The 25,571-nt window shown below is 34.8% G+C and overlaps 1 protein-coding gene across 1 annotated transcript in view; it reads right to left on the bottom strand.

The window, feature by feature from the left end:
- DHX15 (DEAH-box helicase 15) overlaps window positions 1–25,571 on the bottom strand; it is a 74,676-nt gene that overhangs the window by 40,297 nt on the left and 8,808 nt on the right. Inside the window, exons 2-4 of the mRNA XM_074229696.1 lie at window positions 18,764–19,199; window positions 14,933–15,126; window positions 2,052–2,211 (exon numbers count right to left, since the gene is read on the bottom strand). Coding sequence (XP_074085797.1) covers window positions 2,052–2,211; window positions 14,933–15,126; window positions 18,764–19,199 — 790 coding nt within the window. The remainder of the gene's footprint in view (window positions 1–2,051; window positions 2,212–14,932; window positions 15,127–18,763; window positions 19,200–25,571) is intronic.

Below are 25,571 nucleotides of genomic sequence, written 5' to 3'. Positions count from 1 at the left end.
GCACTTGGCACTCTTCCTGCAAGGTATATAGAAATTTAGGTCTGTGGGCTCCAATGGGAACTCTCTTTTTGAGCTGGTGCAGCCTCTCCAATTTCTCAAAAAGGAATTCAGTCGAGTGGGTTGCCTAAATCTTTTTTGGGAGGAGCTGTGGCCTAGAACTCAGCTCTATTTCTGTCCCTGATAAACTGAGCCAATCCCTTGCCTCTTTCCAGAATGACAAAAAGTCTATCGGGTACCCTTACCATCTGGGAGGAGAGTCTATAACTCAAGACAACCATGTCATGGATAATATTTCTAACAATTGTGAAAGAGATAAAAATTTTAAAAAGTTCTACCATTTAAAGTATCCTTTAGCTTACTTTCTGTCCTGTTTGGCAATGTTAATTAGATGAGGTTGTCTGAAGCTTCAAAATTTGATCAATTAAGGAATTAAAATGTTATTCAACATTTTATTTCTTAAACTTTCTCTAAATACAATATTCTCTTACCATAACAATGTACTGTTAATTTAGAATGTTATATCAATTAATATCCTTCTTCCTTCAAACTCTAGAACAAATTTATTATTGCTTCATTTGAGCTTTGTTGGAATTTTTTTTTTTTAAAGGCTCTAAGATGGGGTGGCTAGGTGGCACATTGGAGAGAGTACTGGCCCTGGAGTCAGGAGGACCTGAGTTCAAATCTAGCCTCAGACACTTAATAATCACCTAGCAAGTCATTTAAACCCATTGCCTTGCAAAAACCTAAAAAACAAACCAAAGAACCAAAACAAAAAGGCTCTATGATTATGATAGTCACACTTCAAAAATGCTTCCGTTTATTCAACTTCTACCAACCCTTCAAAATCTAGTCCAAAGCTCAAATTTTCTATATGAAGTCTTTCTCTCTTTCAACCCTTCAATCTATAGTTATTTAGTAATTTCATAAATAAGGTATGTTTTCTCCTAATGATTAATATGAGCTCCTTGAGGAAAGTGACTGTTTTATATCCTCCATAATACCTAGAAACAGACATTCAAAGATGAAAGAAAAATATTCCTATTGTTCCATACTATCTTTAATATATCTCAAAAGGATTTTCCTAAAGTTGGGAAGCACAAACATTCATTTTTCTCCTTAGTGTTGCCAGGTTTTAAAAATATATCAGGGGTAAGATGGTAGAGAGCAGGGACTGGAGAAGTGGGTCTTGTATTTTCACTGGTATTGGAAATTAAGAAAGAAGAAGAAGAAACTCTCTTATACCATTGAAGATTAGCTATTGCTGTGAAATTTAGTTGTAAGAAAGCTCACCAGGGACAGAGAAATAAGATGGCTTGTCCAGGGTTATGATACCAATATACCAGAGACACTTAAAGCCAGTTTCTGTCTAAGGTCAAGTGTCTCTCCACTATACTAGAATCAAAACACCACCACCCTCCCCCAAAGACTGATTACATTTGTTATCTAAAAAGAACTGCATCATGTCAACATGTCATAACAGTAAATGCCTTAAATACTCAAAATGGTATACGTAACAGCGAACATGTTAATGCTTCAAGACTGCAGGTAGAGAAAGAGGAAATGGAAAAAGGGAAAATGAGCTCAGTTACTTTGGCTACTCATTTTATCTTTAAAAAGTATAACATGTTTTATTGAGTTAGAAGTTGAAAGATTAGCAGGAGATAGCCACTCTTTTGGGAAAATATATAAAACAGTAATGTCATGTTAGGAAACTCAAAAGAAAAAAATGAATTAAAATATGGACCTACATGTAAAAAAAAAAACAAACCCAAACAAATATTAAGAATTTCTTAAAAAGAGGTTTAGAAAAAACACCATTCTGAGAAAACTCAAACACAAAACCCCAAATAGATAAAAACAAGAAAGAGCAATACAAGTTGCTAGAAATGTATTTGGAGATCCTGGAATTTCATTTTATCTGTATTAGAAAATTCAATCAAGAAGCTTACCAGACTTCATGCTTATAAATGAACTGCTAAAATTTTCTTTTAATATCCAGAAACCAACAAAGGTATTCTGAATATTTTTTAAAATGGGAAAATATACCTTACCTTTAAATCTGACCTTTGCCTCACAACTTCCTTCAGAACTCCCATAAGAATATCTGTGGCCAAGGTCCTTTCATGAGCTTCATCAAGGATTATAACACCGTAGCGCTCTAGAAGGGGATCATTCATAGCTTCTCGAAGTAACATTCCATCAGTCATATATCTGAATTTGAAAAGAAGCACCAATTAATCTGAAGTCACTGTACATTTACATTTTTACTCAATATATCAAAGAGGGTCATTTTTAAAAACAAATAGAAGCTCAGAGTAGGGAGCAACTTCACAGGCACTCCAATACATAATTAAACAAGAACCCTCTCTATAAGATACCCATCCATGTACCAAGCACTGTCTGAAGGTATTAGCATGTCACTTCTCTAAGTCCCTAATGGGGATGAGACTACATTCTACATGAAGGACAAGTCTTGCTTTATATAAATTCAGATTAAGTCAATTTGACTTTTAAGAAATGCACATTCCCTAGGGGCGACTAGGTGGTGCAGTGGATAGAGCACCAGCCCTGGAGTCAGGAATACCTGAGTTCAAATCCGGCCTCAGACACTTAATAATAATAAGATGCGTGGCCTTGTAAAAAAAAAAAATCCACATTCCCAAAATGTCTATTTTTTTGCCATATAGTCCTGTGCTCAGTGCTGTCCCTGCTCCTGTTCCTGGGCTTGGTGTTTGCTCCTTTGCTTAACATCCCAACAGCAAAAAACTTCCTCCAAGTAGACTCATCTGCCATATCTGGGGCTTGACTTCAGACCTTGCCCTGCTCAACCCACCAGCCAAGTCATGGCCTGCCGTCCTCACTCAGGCATGTCTGTCTCTGTCTCTAGCCCCTCCCGCCACGGCACCACAACTCCCTTTTCTGCCTTTCGCCCTCATTTTCCCAAGTTGTAGAGAAAATTTGCATTATGTTTTACTTAGTGATCTACTTATGTAAAGCAAGAACTGCCAGTAATACAAATAAATAATAATATAAAAAGAATACAAAAGCATAAGGCAGTTTGAAAAGAACTGAAAGGCAGTGATAGAGTGGCAACTAATAACAGGGATTCTATTCAAATAGATGAGTGAACATATTTCAAGAATGACCACTTTTTTTGCAAAAATGCCAGAAAAGCTTATCTATATTCATTGTCCCTATTTCCTCACTTTTCATTGAATTCTCAAAAATGTGAAATCTGGCTATCCTGTTCAACTGAATCTCTTTCCTTTGAAGTTACCAATGATCTTGTCATTAAGTAGTCTTTTTTAAAAGTCCTCACTCATCTTTCATGAACTCTCTATGACTTTTGACACCATACTCTCCCTTCCTGGATTTTAATGACATGATTCCCTTGTTATAACTGTTCATCTTCCAGCTCATTTATTGGGTTACCTTTCCTATCCTGTTCCTTAATTATATATAAGAACTACTTTCTAGGTTATTTCATCAGTTCCTGTTGATTCAAACATCTCTATGCTGATGAAGCCCATATATAATAAATATATTGTCCTTTTCCTACGGAGAATCAATTTGACATTATCAATTACAAGACATCTTCACCTGGGTATACCATTGGAAGGGATCATAAACTCAAAACATTTCACTCATGCCTGACTTTTCATGACTTTATTTGGGATTTTTCTTGGCAAAGGTACTGGAGTGATTTGTCATTTTCTTCTTCAGTTCATTTTATAGATGAGGAAACTGAGGCAAACAGGATTAAGTGATTTGTCCAGAGTCACATGGCTATTAAGTATAAGATGCCAAATCTGAACTTGTGAAGCTAAGTTTCTGACTCTATGTCCATCATTACTACCTTAATTTGCTTAGCCATTCCTCAATTTAGGGAAAATATCCACAGTTGCTGTTCCTCTTGCCAGCAATACACATCCTACTTACTTTTACCTCTTGAAAAAGTCCTAGAATCATCAATTCAAGAGACACATACTATAGGAAACTTAATTCTGTTCTCCCCAGTTAATAGTGATCTCCTTCACAAATTTATCTTGAATATGTTCATGGTATACTTCCCAAACTCACAGAAGAAACTAAGGAATTGGTATACATATTTGGTGAAATGAATTTTATTTTAAAATATAATTTTTTATCTGCTTTAGTGCTCACTATGGTATATCTGTATTTCATTAAATATTTTCCAATTACATGTAAAAAATGTAACAATTCATTTAAAAAAATTTTGAATTCCAAATTCTCTCTTCTGCCTTTTGAGAAGGCAAGCAACTTGATAATAGTTATATATATATATATATATGAAGTCATACAAAATAATTTTTCCATATTAGTCATGTTGCAAAAAACAAAAATGTCACCAGAGACCAAAAAAAGGGAGAAAAATAAAGGGAAAAGAAGTATGCTTCAATTTCAGAGTGCATAAGTTCTCTGACAGTAGACAGCATCTAGTCAATCCTCTCCTCTGGACTTGGATCATTGTTTTGATCAGAGTAGCTGAGGCTTTCACAATTATCATCCTTAGAATATTGTTGTTACTTTGGACAATGATGTCCTGGTTCTGCTCATTTTAATTTGCATCAGATCATATAAGTCTTGCCAGGTTTTCAGAAATCATCCTGCTCATTATTTTCTTACAGCCCAGTAGTCCATCACAATCATATACTAAATTGATCAGCCATTTTCCAATTGATGGGTATCCCCTTAATTTTCAATTCTTTGCCACTACAAAAGGAAATGCTAAAAATATTTTTGTTCAAATAGGTCCTTTCCCTTCTCTTTGAACTCTTTGGGATATACCTTGTGGTAGTATTGCAGGTTCAAAGAATATGCATAGTTTTATATCCCTTAAGGCAGTTTCAAATTGTTCTCATCACTGTATTCTATTCTTGAAAGTTTTTGAGAGAAATAAAATTTCTCTATTTGTAGTATACATTTTTTGACAGCTCATGTCTTTCTGCTTAACTGTGCTATGCTCACCTATATACTATACCTATATACTTTTTTTTGCATTAGAGTTACCGAGTATTAAAATGTACTTATTTCTGCAAAGTCAAAAGTAAGTTTTTAGAATTATCTACCTCTTCATTCTCAGAAGTTGATATATATAAATTTCATGGTGGTCTTCTTATAAATGTTTATCCTAAGATAATCCAATATCTAATTAAATTACAGTGCTTGTTGTCCTTGGGCCATGATAAAATCAACTTTGCTGATATTGTTATCCCCAAAACCTTTGAATCATCTATTTACCTTCATTTATTTCACAGGAAATAACAAGATGAATATGATTCATTTTCTCTAGCAGTATGTTTGTTACCTTGCTAATCAATGGTTATGGATTTCATACTTAAAAGCACCAAAATATTTGTAGGCTTTCTAAAAATTGTCCAAACCTCTACCCTCTTTTCTGCTACTGTTACCACATAATTGAGGGAGGAATACAACAATCATATTATTTGTTTCAATGGCTACCATCTTAAAGTGTGCAGTTAGTGGTGATAAATTCAACAATCTTAGGCACATCCTCAAAAAGCAAACAGTTTTAATGCTACATGAATCTAGAATGCAAATTATTTAACATCTATTTTGATACTGTATCTCCTTTACCCTACCAGTCATTTTAACTACCTTTTCTTGAAACTCTTATTTGCTCTTAAAAGAAAGACCAAAATAGCAAATGTATTAATATTCCAAGTACAGTGTTTCAAAAGTCTCAAAGAGGTTCTAAGCTCAGTTCTTCTTGAGCATTCACTCCAACTATAAAGTAGGTAGGTACTTTTGTTATAAAGAGTAAGGGTGAATGTGATAAATGACTAATCACTTTAAGGTATAGAGTGTTACCAGATCAGTGCTAGTAGTATAGATGACCCAAGAAAAACATAATCATTGATTTTTTTAACTTCTTTTAAAAAGTACTCAACGAAATGAAATCTAGCTATATTTCCCTAAACCTTAATAATATAATATGTCAGGGACGGCTAGGTGGTATAGTGGATAAAAGCACTGGCCTTGGAGTCAGGAGTACCTGGGTTCAAATGTGGTCTCAGACACTTAATAATTACCTAGCTGTGTGGCCTTGGGCAAGCCACTTAAACCCATTTGCCTTGCAAAAACCTAAAAAAATAATAAAATAAAATAACACGTCTTACTTGTCCATTACAAAGAAAGGGGAGTATGAAATGGGTAGTAGATAAACAAAAACTAGCCTGACAAGCAATTAAATTGAAAGTTGATAGAATTTTTAGGAATGATTGGAGAGACAGAGAGCAAAGTCCCCACCCCTGCTTATGAATACAAATGTCCTGCTTTCAAAAAAATCATCTTCATAATATAAGGTGTTGCAAAATTTTTTAAGGTTTTACAATTTTAAGGTTAAACAGTTTAAAATTATATTTTAGAACAACTTATAAACAATTTTAAAAGACTAGGACTCTGAAACAAACCTAATAAAGACATTCTATTTGATTTCAATTTCTTATGTTGTTCTCTTTCAACACAAACAAAACACTCTTCACAGGACATCTAATAAAATTAGACAAAGGAATAAGCAAATGCTCACTGAAGGTATATTACCCTGGAGAGAAATACAATATGGTTCTTGAGGAAAAAGATACTACAAATTTTTCCCCATATTTCTTGACAATGGGAATCTAAAACTTCAAAAATGGTTCTGCTAGAAAACACCTAAAAGTATTCAATACTCCCAAAGAAGTAAAAAATAATTCATTCACAACATTGTAGCACTTTTTTTGAATAGAAAGAGTGCTTTGCTTTTGTCTTTTTATACCCAGTATGTGGAGGGTTAATAAAGTTAGTCTTTTCACTCAAAAATAAGATCTTAGAAAACAGAAACCAAGAAATGCTTCAACTTTGAATTCGCTCTGAAATTCAATCACTATGTAGAAAATCAAGTCCCATGAGGTGAGCAAGCTATTATTTTGTTGGGTTAGTAAGGTATTTTAGGAGATAAATAAAAATAAATAAAAAAATTGAATAAGTTTTCCTTATATTATTAAAGGTATAGAGTATGCTGTCTTCCATACAATCTGACAATTCTCTACCTTTTCCACTTGCCTCTAACTACATAAATTCACTGTTGTAGCTCTACTAAAAAAGGCCATGAGAAATAACTTTCTGTCACTTGCTCTTGCTATTCCATTCTTGCTGATCTATGCATCTAAAGTCTGTCCATACTTCAAGGTCCAGTTCTCTCAATTCAAATATGTCTTTTCATATCATCACAAAGGCCTGGTAATCTCACTTCATTCTATTTAGCATTTAATGATTCAAATGTTGTCAAGAAGTGATGTAGATCTGAAGAGGGCCAGGAAAAAACAGCTGTATGTAGTTTTCTGAATTTAATCATGACAGATTTAAACTAAGAGAGGAAGACAGAAGGAGAAAATTGTTCACTTAGCTCTGTCAAGTTGGTACCAAATTAGAGGGGAAAGTATACTACAGTAACTGGGTGAGCTAACAGTCTTAAAATATAGAGGTCAATTTGGCTACATAAGTACTCTGACAATTGGTAGGCTGGGCTCATGACTAGAAGCATGCCTTTATTCAAAAGAAAAAAAATTCACCAGGATAGTCTGCATAAAAGATGACTGCCTACTAAGATATAGGAGAAAGGCCAAAACTTTGAGGTGAGTAAACCTGCTGTGAACATAGAGATAAGGAGTAGTAACAAGAGCAACAAGCAAGTCAACTATTTATTTAGCACTTGCAATATATGCCAAGACTCATACTATGTATTTCTTAAAAGGTCAGAGTTTAAAGTTTATATTTTAATGAAGAATGCAGAAACGGGAGGGAACATAAGAACTAGGTGTGTGTGGAATGAGAAGGAAAATTGAAAGCCATTTGAGAGGGAAAGGCAAGCAGGGAGTAGAAGAGCTTAGAATGACAACTAAAGAGGACAGAATTTCACTAGGTCTTCAAGAAGATGAAGGGGGGGCACATGAGGGTAGGCAGCACAAAGGCACCAGATTCCTAAAGTGGTAAAGTTGACCAAGACTTCATGAAAATCCTTGAAAACAGTTCTAATATCTCATTAGCTTTCTAACTTTCTAGAGTTCTCTCTGGAAAAATATAACACACAAATGGTAATGGCAGTTTTATTAATTTATTATTATATTAAAATTTTTAATTATTTCCAGATAAGGTGGTTAAATAGCCACACATACACCAGATTCAATCTTGTGAAAAGCCCAATTTACTATCTAATAGGACAATTGATAACAAATAAGGAATCTGATCACTGCCATTATAAGTTGTGAATTCAGATAACTAAGAGGAGGAAGCTACCTACCTCTTATAGCTAAAGAGACAGTGAAATATATTTGTAGAGTGGGACATATATTGCAGACATGTCCAATGAGTTAATCTTGCTTTGGCTGATTATACACTTTGTTTCTTTTTTTTGGTTCTTAACTAAATTACCTTGGTGAATCTGTTCCTCCACAAATACATTAAATATTCATAAAATGAAAAGAATTACATAGCTGAATGAGGTGAATTTCTAGATCTCACTACACAAATTTTTAAAAATGGACTTCTTTACCCAGTCATTTTAAAGACAGCTCTCAACTCTCTACAAGAGGGGCAGGGAACATCATTTGTTCTGGTGCTGCCAAGGCAACCTCAGGCCTCAAAATTCATTAAATCCAGGAGAGTTTTAGGAGTGAATCAATTAAATCTTTGAACAAATTACACAGGTTAATTTTAAATTTTGGCCCTTGACAGAAAACAAAACGATCTAATGAGCAGTATTTACATCTTCAAAAAATGAGTCATAATAAGGACATTTGATAACTTTCTAACGTCCTGGGAAACTACAAAATAGGGTGGTGTCTCTAGGAGAGAGCATGGATACTGTGGAAAATGTAGGTGACATAAAATCAAAAGATACCAATCAAATTAAAAAAAAATTCCAGCAAGGTTTACTTGATGTTCAGAAAATTAAGCTGTTAAAAATGTTCCTACTGCTCCTACTAGAAACAAACTGGCTATATGGTCAAAAATAATTTATATTCAGTACTCACTTAAAACCTATATTTTAAAGGATGAAATTTTAAGTAAATTAGAGAAACATGAAAAAAATTTTACTGATCAGTTCTATGGATAAGGGAAGAGTTTATAACAAAATGAGTTAAAGTACATAATAGGAAGTACAATGGATAATTTTGGCTTTATGAAATTTTTTTTAAAAGGAGTTTTTTTTACACAAACAAAATCAATGCAGACAAAGGAAAATAGGACTGGGAAATTTTTCTTATGCAAAGTTTCATAAAGGTCTAATTTCTCAAATATATAGGAAACTAAGCCAAATTTCTAAAAATAAGTCATTCCTCAATTAATAATAAAAGATATGAATAGACAATTTTAATTAAAAATCAAAGCAATCAAAAGTCCTATTAAAAATGCTCTAAATTATTACTGATTATAGAAAAGCAAATTAAAACAACTCTGAAGAACCATTTCACTTATTTGATTAATATGACACAAAAGAAAAATGCTAAATGTTGGAGGGGATGCAAGAAATAGGTACATTAGTGTAATATTGATGGTATTCTGAACTATTTCAATCATCCAGGGGAACAATTTGCAACCAAGCCCAAAAGGCTATAAAAACCACATATCCTTTGACCCATTACTACTAGAGTTGAATCCCAAAGGAATCAAAGAAAGGGAAAAGAACCTATACGTACAAAAGTATTTTTAGAAGGTTTTTTTTTTTGTAGTGGCAAAGAAATAGAAATAGAAATTGATAAGTTATCACTGGGGAATGGCTGAACAAATTGTAGTATATGACTGAAGGAATAGTATTGTGCTATAAGGAATAGTGAGCACAATGGTTTCAAAAAACTGATACAAATTTGGTAAACTGAGCAGAAGGAGGAGAAGATTATTCACAATAATAGCAATATTCTAGGGGTGGCTAGGTGGCACAGTGGATGAAGCACTGGCCCTGGAATCAAGAGTACCTGAGTTCAAATCCGGCCTCAGACACTTAATTACCTAGTTCTGTGGCCTTGGACAAGCCACTTAACCCCATTTGCCTTGCAAAAAAAAACCACAAATAAAAATAATAGCAATATTCTAAGGATGATCAATTGTGAAAACTTCAGATGCTCTGATCAAGACAATCATCCAAGACAATTTCAAAGGACTATGGTGAGAGACATCACCTCGAGAGAAATGAAGCACTCTTGAGTACAGAATGAAGCACTTTTTTTTCACTTTATTTTGTTTGCTTTTTTTGAGTCGGCTGGTTTGGATATGTTTTGCATGATTCCAAATATACAATCAATATGCTGCATTCCTTCTCAATGACTGGAGAAAGGGGCAGAAAAGAGAAAAAATAATTTGCTATTTTTAATAATATGAAAAAAATTTTAAATATAATTGGAGGAATGAAGTAAAAATAAAAAAACCACACCATACCACACCCAACACACATCCAAAGCTGTATGTTTTTGTGACAGCAAAAATGACAGCAGATGCTCATAGTTTGAGGGTTAATTAAATTATGTTACATGAATATTGTACCATATAGTACAATGAATATGGTACATGGGATATTACTATTCTATAAGGATGAATACGAAAAAAGAGGTAGATTAAGACTTTTAGAAAGACCTGATGCAGTCAAGTGTAAGTAGGACCAAGAAAACAATATATATAAAATGGCTTTATTAAAGAGAAAGAGAATCAAAAGTGACTTGCAAAAATACAAAAAAGCATGACCCCACAGAAGATTTTGAAAAAGCAATTCATTCCATTATTTGCAAATATGGTCCACTGGCATGGTACATTGCATATACTTTCGGACTCTTTTGAAATTATCAATCAATTGGATTGATTTTCCCTCCCTCTTTCTCTTCAAACTTCTTTATGAAACATTTGTCATATCTATCTGGAAGAAGCAGAATATTGGGATGAATTATGTTGTTAGAACAAGATATCAAAATATTTTGTTAAAAGTATTTGGCTCTGAGGTACCACCTCACACCTCTCAGACTGGCCAAAATGACAAGAAAGAGCAACGATCAATGTTGGAAGGGATGTGGGAAAACTGGGGCACTAATACACTGATGGTAGAGCAGTGAACTCATCCAACCTCTCTGGAGAGCAATTTGGAATTATGCCCAAAGGGCAATAAAAATGTGCATACCCTTTGATCCAGCAATACACTACTGAGTCTATACCCTGAAGGGATCATGAAAAAGGATAAAAACATCACCTGTACAAAAATATTCATAGCAGCTCCGTTTGTGGTGGCAAAGAATTAGAAATTGAGTGAATGTCCATCAATTGGGGAATGGCTGCACAAACTGTAGTATAAGTACAATATTGGAAAACTATTGTTCTATTAGAAACCAGAAGGGATGGGAATTCAAAAGGCTGGAAGGATTTACATAAACTGCTGCTGAGGGAGATAAGCAGAACCAGAAGAACATTCTACAGCAACATGGGGGTGATGATCAACCTTCATGGACTTGCTCATTTCATCAGTGCAACAATCAAGAGACAATTTTAGGGTATCTGCAATGGAGAATACCATCTGTATACAAAGATTGGGGAGTTTAAACGAAGACCAAAGACTCTTATGCAATTTTACTATCTCTTATATTGGATTTTTTTGTACCTTAGGATATGATTGATCTCTCAATATATTCAATTTTGATCAATGTATAGCATGGAAATAATTTAAAGACTATCAGACTGCCTTCTGTGGGGGGGAGCAAGATTAGGGGAAAACTTGTAAAATTTATAAAAATAAAAATATAAAAGCATTTCTGAAATAAAAAAAACTATTTGGATGAAGTTGTTTTTTTAATTGAGTTCAGTTCTTCATTTTCCCATAGAGAAAGCATTCACGGGGATTTCTTGGAGTGGTTTGTCATTTCCTTCTCCATTTTGATGCTAATACAGCCAGTAAATGTCTGAGGTAGCATCTGAACTCTGGTCTTTCAGATTCTAGGCCAGGACATCTATCCTTGATGCCCCAATTGAATGATTACCAACAATAATTTTAAAAACAACACTGAGCTTAAATACAATAACTAAACTAAAGCTCAGAGATTTCATCTTATAGTTTTCTTCAGGTTCCAAAATCTAACCTTCATTTCAAGATTTACTGAAATTGTAATGCTAACGAACACTTAGCAACTCAAGAAATAATCTCCTTCCTAAAATGTGAAGCAACAGTCTACTATTCTCTCCTAACTTTGGGTTAGTATTTTAAGTAGACCAAGATCCTTGCTCTTGGGACCACAATGATTGATCAGGGTTCCATAGTGAAAGAAGCATTGTACAAGAAAAAAGGCACCTTGAAGAGTGGGGAGAAACAGCTGTCAAAAAGCATAAGCCTATATAATCAAAATCAAGCTAATCATTTACTTTTCAAAAAGCCAAAATTTTGATTAATTTATTGTTTTAAAAATTATTCATAAACCATCTCAACCCCCAAAATGTGTAGAAGTTGGGACACAGGTTAGACCTGTGTCTCTTTCTACAAAATCAGTTTAGTCCTGATCAGGTTAAATTCTCCAAGTGGTCTCCAAATCTCTGAAGTTAACTGTTAATGTAACAGCTTGTAGTAGCTTGCTGTAGCACTAAATATCATTACACTATCTAAAAACACAAAATAGTTTAAAAAGAACAAATTCTGTATTATCTGGATTGTAAGTGATGAATTTAGGTAACAATACAGACCTAAAGAACTAAACTGAATTATCCAACCCGGGATTAACAGAAGACAAGATAATATTGTGAGATTAAAATATTCAGTGATTCCAAATGCTTTTAACATGATACTAAGTTTATTATTATGAAATAAATATATAGCACTAAAATTAAATGTTGAATGAAATAAATTTCTTCAACATATTTATCAAAGGGAAACTACAAATAACTACTCTAGTATCTGAAACTATAGTAGATATCATACAATTCTGAAACAACATTATGAAACTGTCTCTGAAAATCTCAAGCAATTCATTTATCATGTGACAATGGAGTTATTAATTAAAAAAATATATGGGTGTAAAATAAGCAGAAGCTACAGATTCATAGGTTTTCCTGAAGGTCATTATATATGGAGATACTAAATGCAGAAGATTAATAAAGCAATTTAAGTTTTGAAGAAGCAAAGCTAGAGCAAATCTATAAATAAATTAAATATACTTCCTGCTGCAGTAAAGAGGAATAAGGATCATGGGAAAGTTCATATTAAGTAAAGGGAAAAAGTATCCCCCCCCAACAAATCACATCTATATGGTACTTTCAAGGCTTACAAAATACTTCACATTTGTTATTGCATTTGATTTAGTATCTGTGAGATAAGCAACAGTTATTATCATCCCCATTGAGCAGATGAAGAAAAAGATTCAAAGAGACTTAAGTGGCTAGCCTTAAAGTACATAAAGACAAAAGTAAAAAAACAAATTCTCCTTCCCTCAAGGAAGAAAGGGATCATTAATGTTTTGTGTGTGTGTGTACATGCAAGAAAATCAACACATCATTAACAATATTTTATCTATAAAACAATCTCAATCTCTCAATCTCTCTCTCTCTCTCTCTCTCTCTCTCTCTCTCATCTGGTTTTTGCAAGGCCATGGGGTTAAGTGGCTTGTCCAAGGCCACATAGCTAGGTACTTATTAACTGAGAATGGATTTGAACTCAGGTCCTCCTGACTCCAGGACTGGTGCTCTATTCACTGCGCCACCTAGCTGCCCAAGAATATATTTACCAAAAGATATACTTCAAAAATTGCAGGGAAATGGGAAATAGCAAAAACATAATTTCTAACACTCTAAAGTTATATTTTAATTTAATTATAACTTTAATTTAATCATTCCTGTATCAGTCATTTATTAAAGAATTTATTAACTTCTTTGACATTTATTAATTACTTGATGGATTCAAACTATTGTTCTTCTGATTAATGAAATGAGGATTTCTTGGTATGGAAATCCTGTCCTATGATACAGATCTATAATGCCTATGTTAAGTTGCAAATGGAAAAAAATTATCAATATCACTTGCCCATGTAAAAGGGTCATTAGATTCCAGAGGAATGGGCTCAGACTTGGCTCCATCTGACCAAGTCTGGTTCTGTTTCCACAATAATATTTTGTCACTAAGGATAATTGTTGTAGATATTTGGGAAATTACATCATGAGCTCTATACTGGTCACTATGGGCATTCTTTCAGTCTCTGGGCTTCCTCAGACTTCTCAACTAAGATTGCTGAAGCACATGTGACAATACTGTTATACTGAAAAAACCTCCAATTTTATTTTAATAGCAGAAAAATTAAGCTGTAAGAGGTAGATCATTAAAGTTAGAAGGATTCTAGAGATGTTCTTGAATAAAGAACAAAATTGTCTTTAAGATAATAGCAAAATTGTACACCTTCTAAACTATACTCCAAGTACCAAATTTTAGTCTTTCATCCCAACATTGGGTAGTTTAAATACTAAAACATGACAAGGCACTGATCCTGCAATAACCATTCACCAAACTGTGTACTAGTGACTAAAATAATCACTAAAAATTTACCTTTAGTTTTCCCTTTCAATGAGCTAATAATATCAGCGTATTTTTGTGCAACAGCTGAAAACTACTGTATGTGAACTTAAAAGCAGGGATTCTAGGTTATTCTAGGTTTCAAAGAGAAGAGGATAATACATAGTAGGTACTTAATAAACTGCCTCTGGGAAGATGAAATCTACAACTATCAACAAGATAATTACCATTATTAAGCAGATAAAGTTCCATTCAAGAAAGTGGAAACCTCTACTAATCATCCATTTTATATTTTAATTTCAAGATGACTTTTTCTTGGCAACTAAGTAGCAGAAAATCCCTGTAATGAAAGTTCACAATTGAAAACAGAGTGTCAGCACTTACTTGAGAATAGTTTTTGCACTACTGCAGTCTTCAAATCGAATGGAGTACCCAACTTCCTGGCCCAACATCACATCCATTTCATCAGCAACTCTCTGAGCCACACTCATTGCAGCAACTCTCCTGGGTTGTGTGCAGGCCACTCCTCTCTTGGGTCCTGGTAAGGACCGCATGTACTCCACACACCACTGAGGGATCTATCAAAATATTTTCAAGTTTAATCAAAATACTGGCTCACTTTGCAGACATAGCAAATATATGTACTTAAACATTTTCAAAAAGCTTCATTTAATCATGTCACAAAGTATGATTTTTAAAGAAAGGTGAAAAATAACATGGGGCTAAGAATCATCTTTTGATTTAGTAATTTAATTCAGTGAACATTTATTTTCTGTCCACTGTGTGAAAGGAACAAAAGTTATGAATGTACAGCTGGTTCCAGTGCTTTTTGTTATTCTGATTCAGCTACAACATAATGAAAATTATGTTACTGAAGATTTAAACCCAGCTGGACACCCTTCCAACCCAGTAAGAATATCCTTCTTTCTCTCAAGAATAACCCCACTGCTTCCAGAAGGAAAAAGAACTGCTCCAAGAAATACAACTTGGGCTCCACATTTAGTGGAGTGCTTGAAGTGTCACACCTGTTTCAGGATTGTCTAGAATTAGAGTTATAGTGTTACAAAAGAACACAAATAAGGTGATAAAAATACAATAGAATGACAGGGCATTTCTCCCCTCTTTCACAGAGAGGAGCTTTGAAAGGTAAGAAGTCATGAAATTAAGTGGAAAGAAAAATAACACAATGACAGAAAACAGGGAAATAGTGGCTAAGTCTCCAATAAATTTTCCAAGAACCTACACTCCTTAACATACTAATTTTACAGAATTATTACATATACACATGCGCATATCTATATCTATCTTTATGTCACCACAAGAAATTAATATAGACAATCCAAAATTACTAAGTACCATATTTAGAAACTATTAAAAAAAAACCTTTATACTCTCAAAACAATCTTTTGGCGAGACAGCTAATATTCACCTCAAAAGCCTCCCAAACCAAAGACTGAATCTTTTTATTAGGTGGTTTTCCAACCCTTCTATGCATTCTAGAATACCAAAAAGATTTAAACTAAACAAAAAAGTTCTGCCACGTGAGACAGTAGAAGGAAGGGAAAGGTATTGAAAAGCAAAAATTATGCAGATAGGTTGAATTTCCTTGTGTTCAATTCCTAAAATAAAAATTCTGGTTCTGTCCTGTAGTTCAATGTCTTGTTCTTCAAACTGTTTCATTTGTCTGTCTGGACCTACTAACTCAGTATTCTTCAAACTAAATCCTCTCAACTTTGGGTTCTAATTGAGCTTGTCTTGACAACACTTGTGGCTTGCAACAATTCTATTCTTCCTTCAGCTTGACTCCAGGAAAGGACACTGATATCATGTAGTTCAATTTCCTCATTTGAAAGACAACTAGGAAACTGAGGATGTAGCTTCCTCAAAAGTTACTGGCTACTTATTACCAACCTAGAATTAGAACTTAAAACTACCAGTCAATGATTTTTCCACGATAATATCCTTCCCCTCTTGCTCACCAAATATTAATTAAACCTAACAACTATTACTGTCATAGCATAAACAAATAAAGATATAGGTTTCTTTTCCATGTCTGCCGATAAATGAAACTCCCTTTTCCCAAATATGCTGACACTATCCAATGTGCATCATTTTGGTGAAAATGGAAAACAAACTAGAGTTGGTGGCAGCAGCCAACAACAACACTGTCCTAACAACTTCAGCTTCTCTCTTCTCAGCAGGTCAAAGAAGGGCAAGGGTTTAGTGACAAGACCTTGCTTTTCAAGAGACAGAAATGTTCTAGGTTAACAATATACTTCAAGAAATCCAACAGAAAGCTAGTGGGAGAAACAATTGTACTACTAATTTCATATATATATGTAAGTCTTTCCTATTAAGGCTGAGGGGCTTTGAGGACTGGGGTGTTAAAGAGATTCCAAAACAGGCAAAAGAACATAATATAAATGAGAAAAGAATACCAAGTAATGTTATGGAACACTATCAAAAGAAAAATGGATAAATTAGATAATGTCCATTTAAATCCCATATCTAGAATTCAAAATATGGGTGAGTAAATTAGTTTATACTATATTCTAAAGCTATCATAACATTTTCCTCAAGTTTAGCCTTGTGATTGCAAGAAGTCCCCATGGAGTTTATTTTGGGGTACTAGAGGCAGATGGTAGTATGTGGGCATAAAGCTTCAATAAAACAACATTTGAGATCAAAAGGTAAAGATATGAAAAGCTAAGTTTTATTAAAAGAGAAAGTTTGAAAGTGCCAAAAACAGGTCCATAAAGTTGAGTCACTTTTGACTATAGACCTTTTGACTACACAACTTCTAACTTGAGCTTTTCTCTTCATTCTTAACTAAAACTACAAAATTGCCTGGAGAAAATGCAAAACTGAATTTAAGTGTTTTAAAATAAACTTTTTTCTTCTTTATTTTCCCAAAGCAGTTAATTCTATTCAAATGTCTGAATGAGGATAGTAAACATGAAGGATAAGAACAAGTAGACTAGCCAGTATGCACTCTTTCCCAAAACAAAAATGATTATTAAAGCTGGTAATTCAAAATATTTTAAAATTCTAGCATAAATGACAGAACACCGGAAACTAGAACTTCCAAATATTGCAAATATGCAATTATTTTATAAATCAGTAACCAGGAAGTCTATTTTAATTTAGTAATTTGAGTGACACTGTACATTTGAGAAAACTGAGACAAAGAGAAATTAAATGATTTGTTTAAGGTCACAGGATATTAAGTGGAAGAGTGAGAATTCAAAACACAATTTTGTCTCCAAATTTATGTAATTCTTTACTTTACTGCTTTACATTGTTTCTTCACTAAGGCTCTTTCCAACAAAGCTTCCCCTATAAGTTCACAGACATTAAGTGTGCCCCATGACACTCCCTGATGGCTCTCTTACTCCATGTAAATATAGCTGAGGCTGCTTTCCTGCCACTAGGATGGCATAACCTGCCTATCTCCACAAACTGCTTTATTAGCACTCCTTAAGGAATTCTACAATAAATGAACAAAGGAGTGATTTGTGTATATACGTAGTTGTTTTTTTTTTGCAAGGCAATGGGGTTAAGTGGCTTGCCCAAGGCCACACAGCTAGGTAATTATTATGCGTCTGAGGCCAGATTTGAACTCAGGTACTCCTGACTCCAAGGCCGGTGCTCTATCTACTGTGCCACCTAGCCGCCCCTGTATATACATACATGTTTTAAACATTAATGGATAAAATATGAAACATACAGCCCATGGACATCAAAGACAGAAAGGTTCTAGATACGAAAGGATGCATAGCATCACTTTTATGGTATCAAAAAAACTGAAAACAAATACACAAATGGTTAAACAAAATATGGTTTATGAAATACAATGAAGTTTTACTGTCATAAGGAATGGCAAATAAGGAATATAGAGGTACCAGAAAAGACTCACAATTTGAAGTAAGCAGAATCAGGAGGAAAAGTCATTAATGTACAGAACCCATGAATATAAATAGGATGGGAGGTATAAAATACCCTAATAAATAATATGATAATAAATAAATAAATGATAGTGATAATGATCAGTTGGTCCCAAGAGATGAGAAAGTATCCTCCAGCTTTTTTTATAGGGACTGGTCAAAATTCTGTGTACACTATCAATTCTGTCACTGTACAGACTGGTTTTGCTTAACTTTTATAATGAAAGGTTCAAGAGATATCTAAAAACAAATGTTATACACACACACTCACCTGTGTTGTTTTGCCAGAACCGGTCTCACCAACCAGCACAAACGACTGATGCCTAACCAGAATATCTGTAAACCTATCCTTATATTCCCAAACAGGGAGTTGAAGTCGCTTCTTTAGAATGTCATAGTAACGAGGGGTGTGGGGTAGATTAGTGAATGGATTAATACACTGTGGAAGTGATGTGTGTCCTGCATGTCCTGTATGTGTTGAATGAGCAGAATGTGTTGAATGTGTTGAGTGTGTTGAATGTGTCGAGTGTGCTGAATGGGATGCTTTTAAAGGGGGTAATCCAGCACTAATGAGCATAGCATTAGTAGAGGCACGCAATTCCTTTTCCTTCTCTTTCTCTCTCTCTCTCTCTCTATCTCCCCTGTCACGTTCTCTATCACGATCTTTGGAACGATCTTCACGATCCCGGTCACGATCTCGATCCTTCCTAAAAATAAAAATAAGAAATAAGATTTTGCTAAATTAAGATAATATATTTAGACATTTCCTTTCAGAAAAAAAAAAGGAAGCCTTCAATCTACTTCTCCAAACTGAGTTCTATGAACCTCCAAGAATATCAAGTGCTAGTTATTGAAAGCAGGTTAAGACATTTCAGCTAATTAAGAATGACACTTTAGAGCAAGGGAACTCTGTATCCCAGTGCTATGGAATTGATATTGGCTATAAGCATAGTGACTTCCTTGTCAGTGGAGAGCTTTAAGACTACTTATGGGCTAAGCTGTAGGGAGAATTCTTTTTCAGGGAAAGGGATGGATGGGTAGATGGCTGTCGAAGTTCTTTCAGAATTCTAAAGCTTAGTTATCTGCTTATCATTTGACTGCTCTGGGTCCGTTATTTCTTACTGATCAGGATTAAGTTTCCTATTATGTGCCAGGTACTATGCTACAAATACAGTGAATAAAACAGTTCCTACTTGGGCAGAATTTACATTCTATGCTAGGTGATGCAGAGACAAATACACAAAACATTCTCTTACTTAGGACAAGTATGTACATACATACATACGTAGGTAGACAGAAGAAATATAAAGAGATTACAAATAAAAACAAAGTCATTTGAGTCAGAGGGTATAAGAGGTTTAGGACATAAGCAAAGGTTTCAGGTACAAAGTGATTTTGGAGCTGCATCTTGAAGAGAAGACTCTATGAAGCAAAAGAGAGTACATTTATGGGGGTATGTCTGGGTCTGAGCAGCTGGTACAAAAGGAACGAGAGAAGATATGGAATATTTTCAGAGAGAAAATGACCTCACAAAATCCCTTCCTGGCTTTAGCAGTTTTGAAACATTCTTGAAAAAATGTTATTCAACATTCTGTAAATTTTTATTAAGGACTTATTATGTATAGATCAGAAATAAGAGTTCAGAGTTTTGAGTTAGGAAGTTCATTTGGAGTTCAAATCTGACCTGAGAGTCAGACATGACTGAACAACAACAAATGTATATATAACTAAAAGTAATGATAGGCACTTGTAGAAATATAAAGTTATAGTAAGATATGGTACTTGTTCTTATGGAACCTATAGTAGAAGGATAAATTGTAACAGCAGACATTTATATAGCATTTTGCAAAGTACTTGACACAGATTATCTCTTTCACTCACTTACCAATCTTATAACAAGTAGGTATCACAAATATCCTCATTTTAAAGATGTGAAAACTGAGGTCTAAAAGATTCAATTACTTATCCACACCACAAAGTTAAATATGAGTTAAGAATAGAATCAAGGTCAGTGCTCACTCTTCAACACAACCATTTTTTAATTATACCATACTACATTTGGGGCATATTAAGATATATGAGAGCTTCAGAGACCTCTTTCCTGATTGCCATTTATGGAAGGGAGCATCCAGGTCACCTATCTATTTTCCACTCAAACTGGGAAATTTCTTCTCTGTACTTCATGATGCCCAACCATCTCCACTCCTCTTTCAGCTTCCATAAACCTGGAGTCATCTTCCTTCATCAGACTATGAGCTCCTTGAGGTTAGGAAACCTCTATCTTTTGCTTTTCTTATTTCCAGAGATAGTACAGTGACTGGCACATAAAAATACATTTTCAGTGACTGAATGACCTTTCAAATAAAATGAATACTTGAAAAATCATGAAGTGAAAAATAAAATTTTAAAACAAAAGTTAAGGAAATAGATCTCTTATCTCATGTTCCCATTCAATAACACAAAAATAAAATATAATATCTGTTTCTCTCTGAAAACCCTTAAATAAACACTCCTGGAGTTTTATTTCTCAAAGATGATATTTTAGCTCCTATCTTCATGCTTTGCACAGGCTATCTCCCATGCCTGTAGTGCACTTCTTCAAAGCTTAGCTGAAATGTCACCTCTTACGTGAGGGTTTTCCAGATCCCTCTAGCTACTGGTCCACCCACCAAAAAAATTACCTACTATTTATAACTGTATGTCTTTGTTTCCTTAGCTCCTAGTATAGTGCCTGGCGCATAGGAGGTGCTCAACACATGTTCACTGATGCTGATATTTGTCTTTTTCCTGAAGAAGACCAGCAAGGGGGTTGATGTCATGATAAGCTTGTAAAATGGATCTGAGTAAGGGGGTGCTATGCAATGTAACCAGCCTCAATTTCTTTTCCAGTACCATCTGAGTCCAGTGGCTAGATATGAATCAGGATGACTGGAGAAGGTTAAGGGACATGCCCAAAGTCACACAACTAGTAAGTATCAGGTGTCTGAGGCCAGATTCAAACACCTGACCCTCCTGACTCCAGGGCTGGTGTTCTATTCACTGTGCCACCTAATATTTATCTAATAAGGAAACGGGTTAAACAGGCATAGTTTGACAATTCTCCTGTAACAGACAAAAGCTCAATCACACAGTCTGAAGTTGAAAAGTCACACCACACAAAACTTAATAGACACAGAAAATTTTTGAGAAAATCTATAATCCTGGGATTTGTAAAAATCTGTCTCCCTAAGCAACGATGAACCTCTCCTAGTTGAGCTATGCTGGTCCTTAGGCAGAGACAGAAAGAATGTCCCTACACCACAGCAAACTTTCTAATTTAGCAAAAGTTATCAGACCTCAGGGTCAAGCCTTCACAAATCCTGATATAAATTCCAAACACCAGGAACCAACAGAATTAGACTTTAGTGAAGAATAAAGAGGTAAACTGGAATCCCAGCTCTAAAGAATTTGCAACTTTGTTTTTATCATTGTTTAGTTGTTTCAGTCTTGTCTGGCTCTTTATTACCACATTCAGGATTTTTTTGGCAGAGTGATATACCATTTCCTTCTCCAGTTCATTTTACAGTTGAGGAATTGAGGCAAACAAATCCCATTGCTAGGAAGCATTTGAGTCTGGATCTGAACTCAGAATTTCCTGATTCTAGGCCCTCCGCTCATTTCACTGTATCTAGCTGCCCTTATGCAACACTGGACACCTTAACATTCACAAAAATTTTCTGGGGGTTAAAATTGGAGATAATGATTATGTATGATTCATCAGGTGGTTGTTATCTCATGCTATAATAAACAGTAATAATCATGTGGAATCATTGTTAATACATTCAAATTGCTTTTTATAGTTAAAATGCTTCCTCATCAATTGGAAACAGTTCTCCAAAAGAAAATTAAGTTCTCCTTGGGAGAGAAGATGACCTGAGGAACCTTAAACCATCTCTTTTGGATTTTTATTTACACCAACCTACCTTAAAGAACTACAATCACAAGGTTTCCTATTTCAGTCCACCCCCAGAACTTCCTATTACTTCTAATTAGTGAAATTCTTTTATTGGAAGCAAGAGCCTTTAATGCCATAACACAAAATTAGTTTTAAGTCAGGAGGATCAGAGTTCAACTGTGAACTCAGTCACCGGACTATTAGTAACTGTGTGACCCTGGAGGAGAAAGTAAGGCTGATGACTTCACACAGTACTCCCTCACTCAAATTCATGTGCCTGTCAATAGCATTACCTCCCTGATGTCATTGTCTTCTTTGAGAATGAAAAGACAAACAGCAACAAAAACAACACAAAATCAAAGTTACAAAACTCCAAGGTATAGAGGACTGAATGTCAGGTAGACCTGGACTCAAATCCTACATGCCCTCATTTGTAAAACAGGGATAGCTATTTTAGTTGATGAGATTGTTGTAAGACTAAAATAAGATATAAAGTGCTTGTAAACTTGTAAAACAAGATACAACTAACAATTACCATTACTAAATGCTTGTTATGTTTGCAAAAGTCTTTGGATCTATCTGTATGGTGAATTTAACACTGTCTTCATGGTCTGTTTATGAGAAGTCAGTGGTTAACTGGAAAATCATCTGACTGTGAAGCTCCTTTAAAACAAAGTATCAATTTACCATCATCTTACTAGTCTTTTGCTCCTCCCATTATCATTCTAGTAAGTTACCTTAACATTCCCTTTTCACTACACATTCTACTGGGACAGACTCTTAGTGTGAGTGTCCAGTGATGCATATCAAAGCCCCTCACTGTAAATTTTGTGAAATCTCAGTCCACACATTTCCATAAATCGTCCTTTTCTAATTACAAATGTCCCTTGACTAAGTATTTGATACAGATGCCATTAATTAGCTCCAGGAAAACAAGGATATTATGCCCAAACTATGTTACAATGTGTTCAACAGATAATTAAACAGAAACTGGGGGCGGCTAGGTGCCATAGTGGATAAAGCACAGGCCCTGGAGTCAGGAGTACCTGGGTTCAAATCCGGTCTCAGACACTTAATAATTATCTAGCTGTGTGGCCTTGGGCAAGCCACTTAACCCCATTGCCTTGCAAAAAAACCCAAAAAAAAACAAAAACAAAAAACAAAACAAAAAAACAAAAACCAGAAACTGGGTAGAGTGAAGATTATATCACTTCAAAATGAAATTGAGGGCAAGCATTTTGTCCCCCCCCCCCCCAGTTTTTGCAGGGCAATGGAGTTAAGTTGACTTTCCCAAGGTCACACAGCTAATCACTAAATGTCTGAGGCCGCATTTGAACTCAGATCCTCCTGACTCTAGGGCTGATGCTCTATCTACTACTGTACCACCTAGCTGTGCCCCCCCATCAAGCATTTTGAAGAGCTTGTTATATACTTATATAAATCTTAATGACAGTGCCAGGAGTAGAATCTGTGATAGGGTGGTCAGCAAGGGGCATAGAGTTAGAAAGTCTGAGTTTAAAGCTTGCTCCACACCTACCACTGTATGAACTTAGTCATGTCATTTAACATCTCTTAATCTCAGTTTCCTCATCTGTAAACTGGGGATAATATCAGTACTTTTCTAACACAGTAAATTTGAACTATGAAAAAACCTATGTACAATTGTCAACTGGGGGGGTTCTAATTAAAAAGCTTTCTGGCAATTCAATTTTCATCTAGTTGAATGAGGGTTAATTACTAGTAAAGATAATCAAAATCCAAATGAGACCTCAGTTCTATTTCCTTATGGTAACAAAACTGTAGTAAGATATGGTGGTACTGAGGCCTGAAACCACACAGCAGTTGGGGGGGGGGGGGGGGAAGAAACCCTGGAAGGTCAAACAAGCAAGGAACTGGACTGAATGGAAAAGCACAGAATTCCCTCATATGCATTGCTAGCTGGGTTGAGGATGAGATAACTTTCTCTTCAATTGACAATAAATAACCTTTTTGTGGGTTGCTAGCTTGAACCATCTAGACAATTATAATACAGAGGCTGACATGAGTTTAGTTGTAGATATTATCATAAAGTAAGAGTGTTTTTTGCTCTGCCATAACTAAAATGTTCAAAATTCTATTGAGGGGTGGGGAGAGAAGATACCAATACAACACTAAAAAAATCATTTTCAAAAACAAAGTGCATATTCACCTCAGTACTCAGCCTATAAGCAAAATACAAGTTGAAGTTGTTGAAGTCATAAGCATTAAGAGCTAGCATTTTCATTACACCTAAATATCTTACAAGCCACAAAAAAAGGAGAAACACCATAGTACTCACATGAGTTGAATATAAATACATATCTCATAATTTACACAAGGTTGCCAAAAGAAAGACCCTGGTCATCTAGGTCATGCTATAGAATACCCCCCAATCTATCATTTTCAAGTTTTCTTTCCATTATAATCTCTAACCAGTCTGACATTTGCATTTGAATCAAGCAGACTGACAAGGTGCTTTCTTAATACCCTAAAAGCAAATTAGAAATATTTTAAACCTATATTCACTAGCAAGCTTATTTGACTAAGTAAGTTTTTTATCACTGTTGCTAATCTGTCTCCCAACTTTCCAAATGTAGACTTTTGTGTTCTAGCAGACTGTAAAACTAGATAATAAGAATTCACTTGCATATATATTACAAATGTGTCAAACTGTCTATTCCAGCATAAAGGATTGGAATCAGAGTCTGTGACTCACCTAAGGTCATAGAGCAAGTAATAGAAAAGTCTTTAGTCTGGTGCCCATTCCACATTCATAAAGTATTTACTAGGTCCCTGCTGAGCTACTCTAAAGCTATGCATTCAGAGTAGAACTTTTGTGATAATTCTCTGTTTTATGAAGAAAAAAATCAATCATATAGATGGCACAGGACTAAATTTCAAAATGAGAGGAGTTTCAATAGAGAAACTACTGAATTAAATATTGAAAAAAGCATTAAATGTATGAGAGCTAGAGGAAAGTGGTAAAAGTCCAACCTGTTCTGGACCCAAGTACTGACAGGAGTTTAAGGAAGAAAGGTAGGACCACTGAAGTTAAGATATATGGCAGTTCACAACAATGGGATAAAGGAGATAGAGGCATTCAGCAGTCATATTCTTCCTTCCTTTC

The sequence above is a fragment of the Macrotis lagotis genome, chromosome 3 (assembly GCF_037893015.1).
Source record: "Macrotis lagotis isolate mMagLag1 chromosome 3, bilby.v1.9.chrom.fasta, whole genome shotgun sequence".
Lineage (NCBI taxonomy): Eukaryota > Metazoa > Chordata > Mammalia > Peramelemorphia > Peramelidae > Macrotis > Macrotis lagotis.
This window is presented reverse-complemented; position numbering and strand designations above follow the sequence as displayed.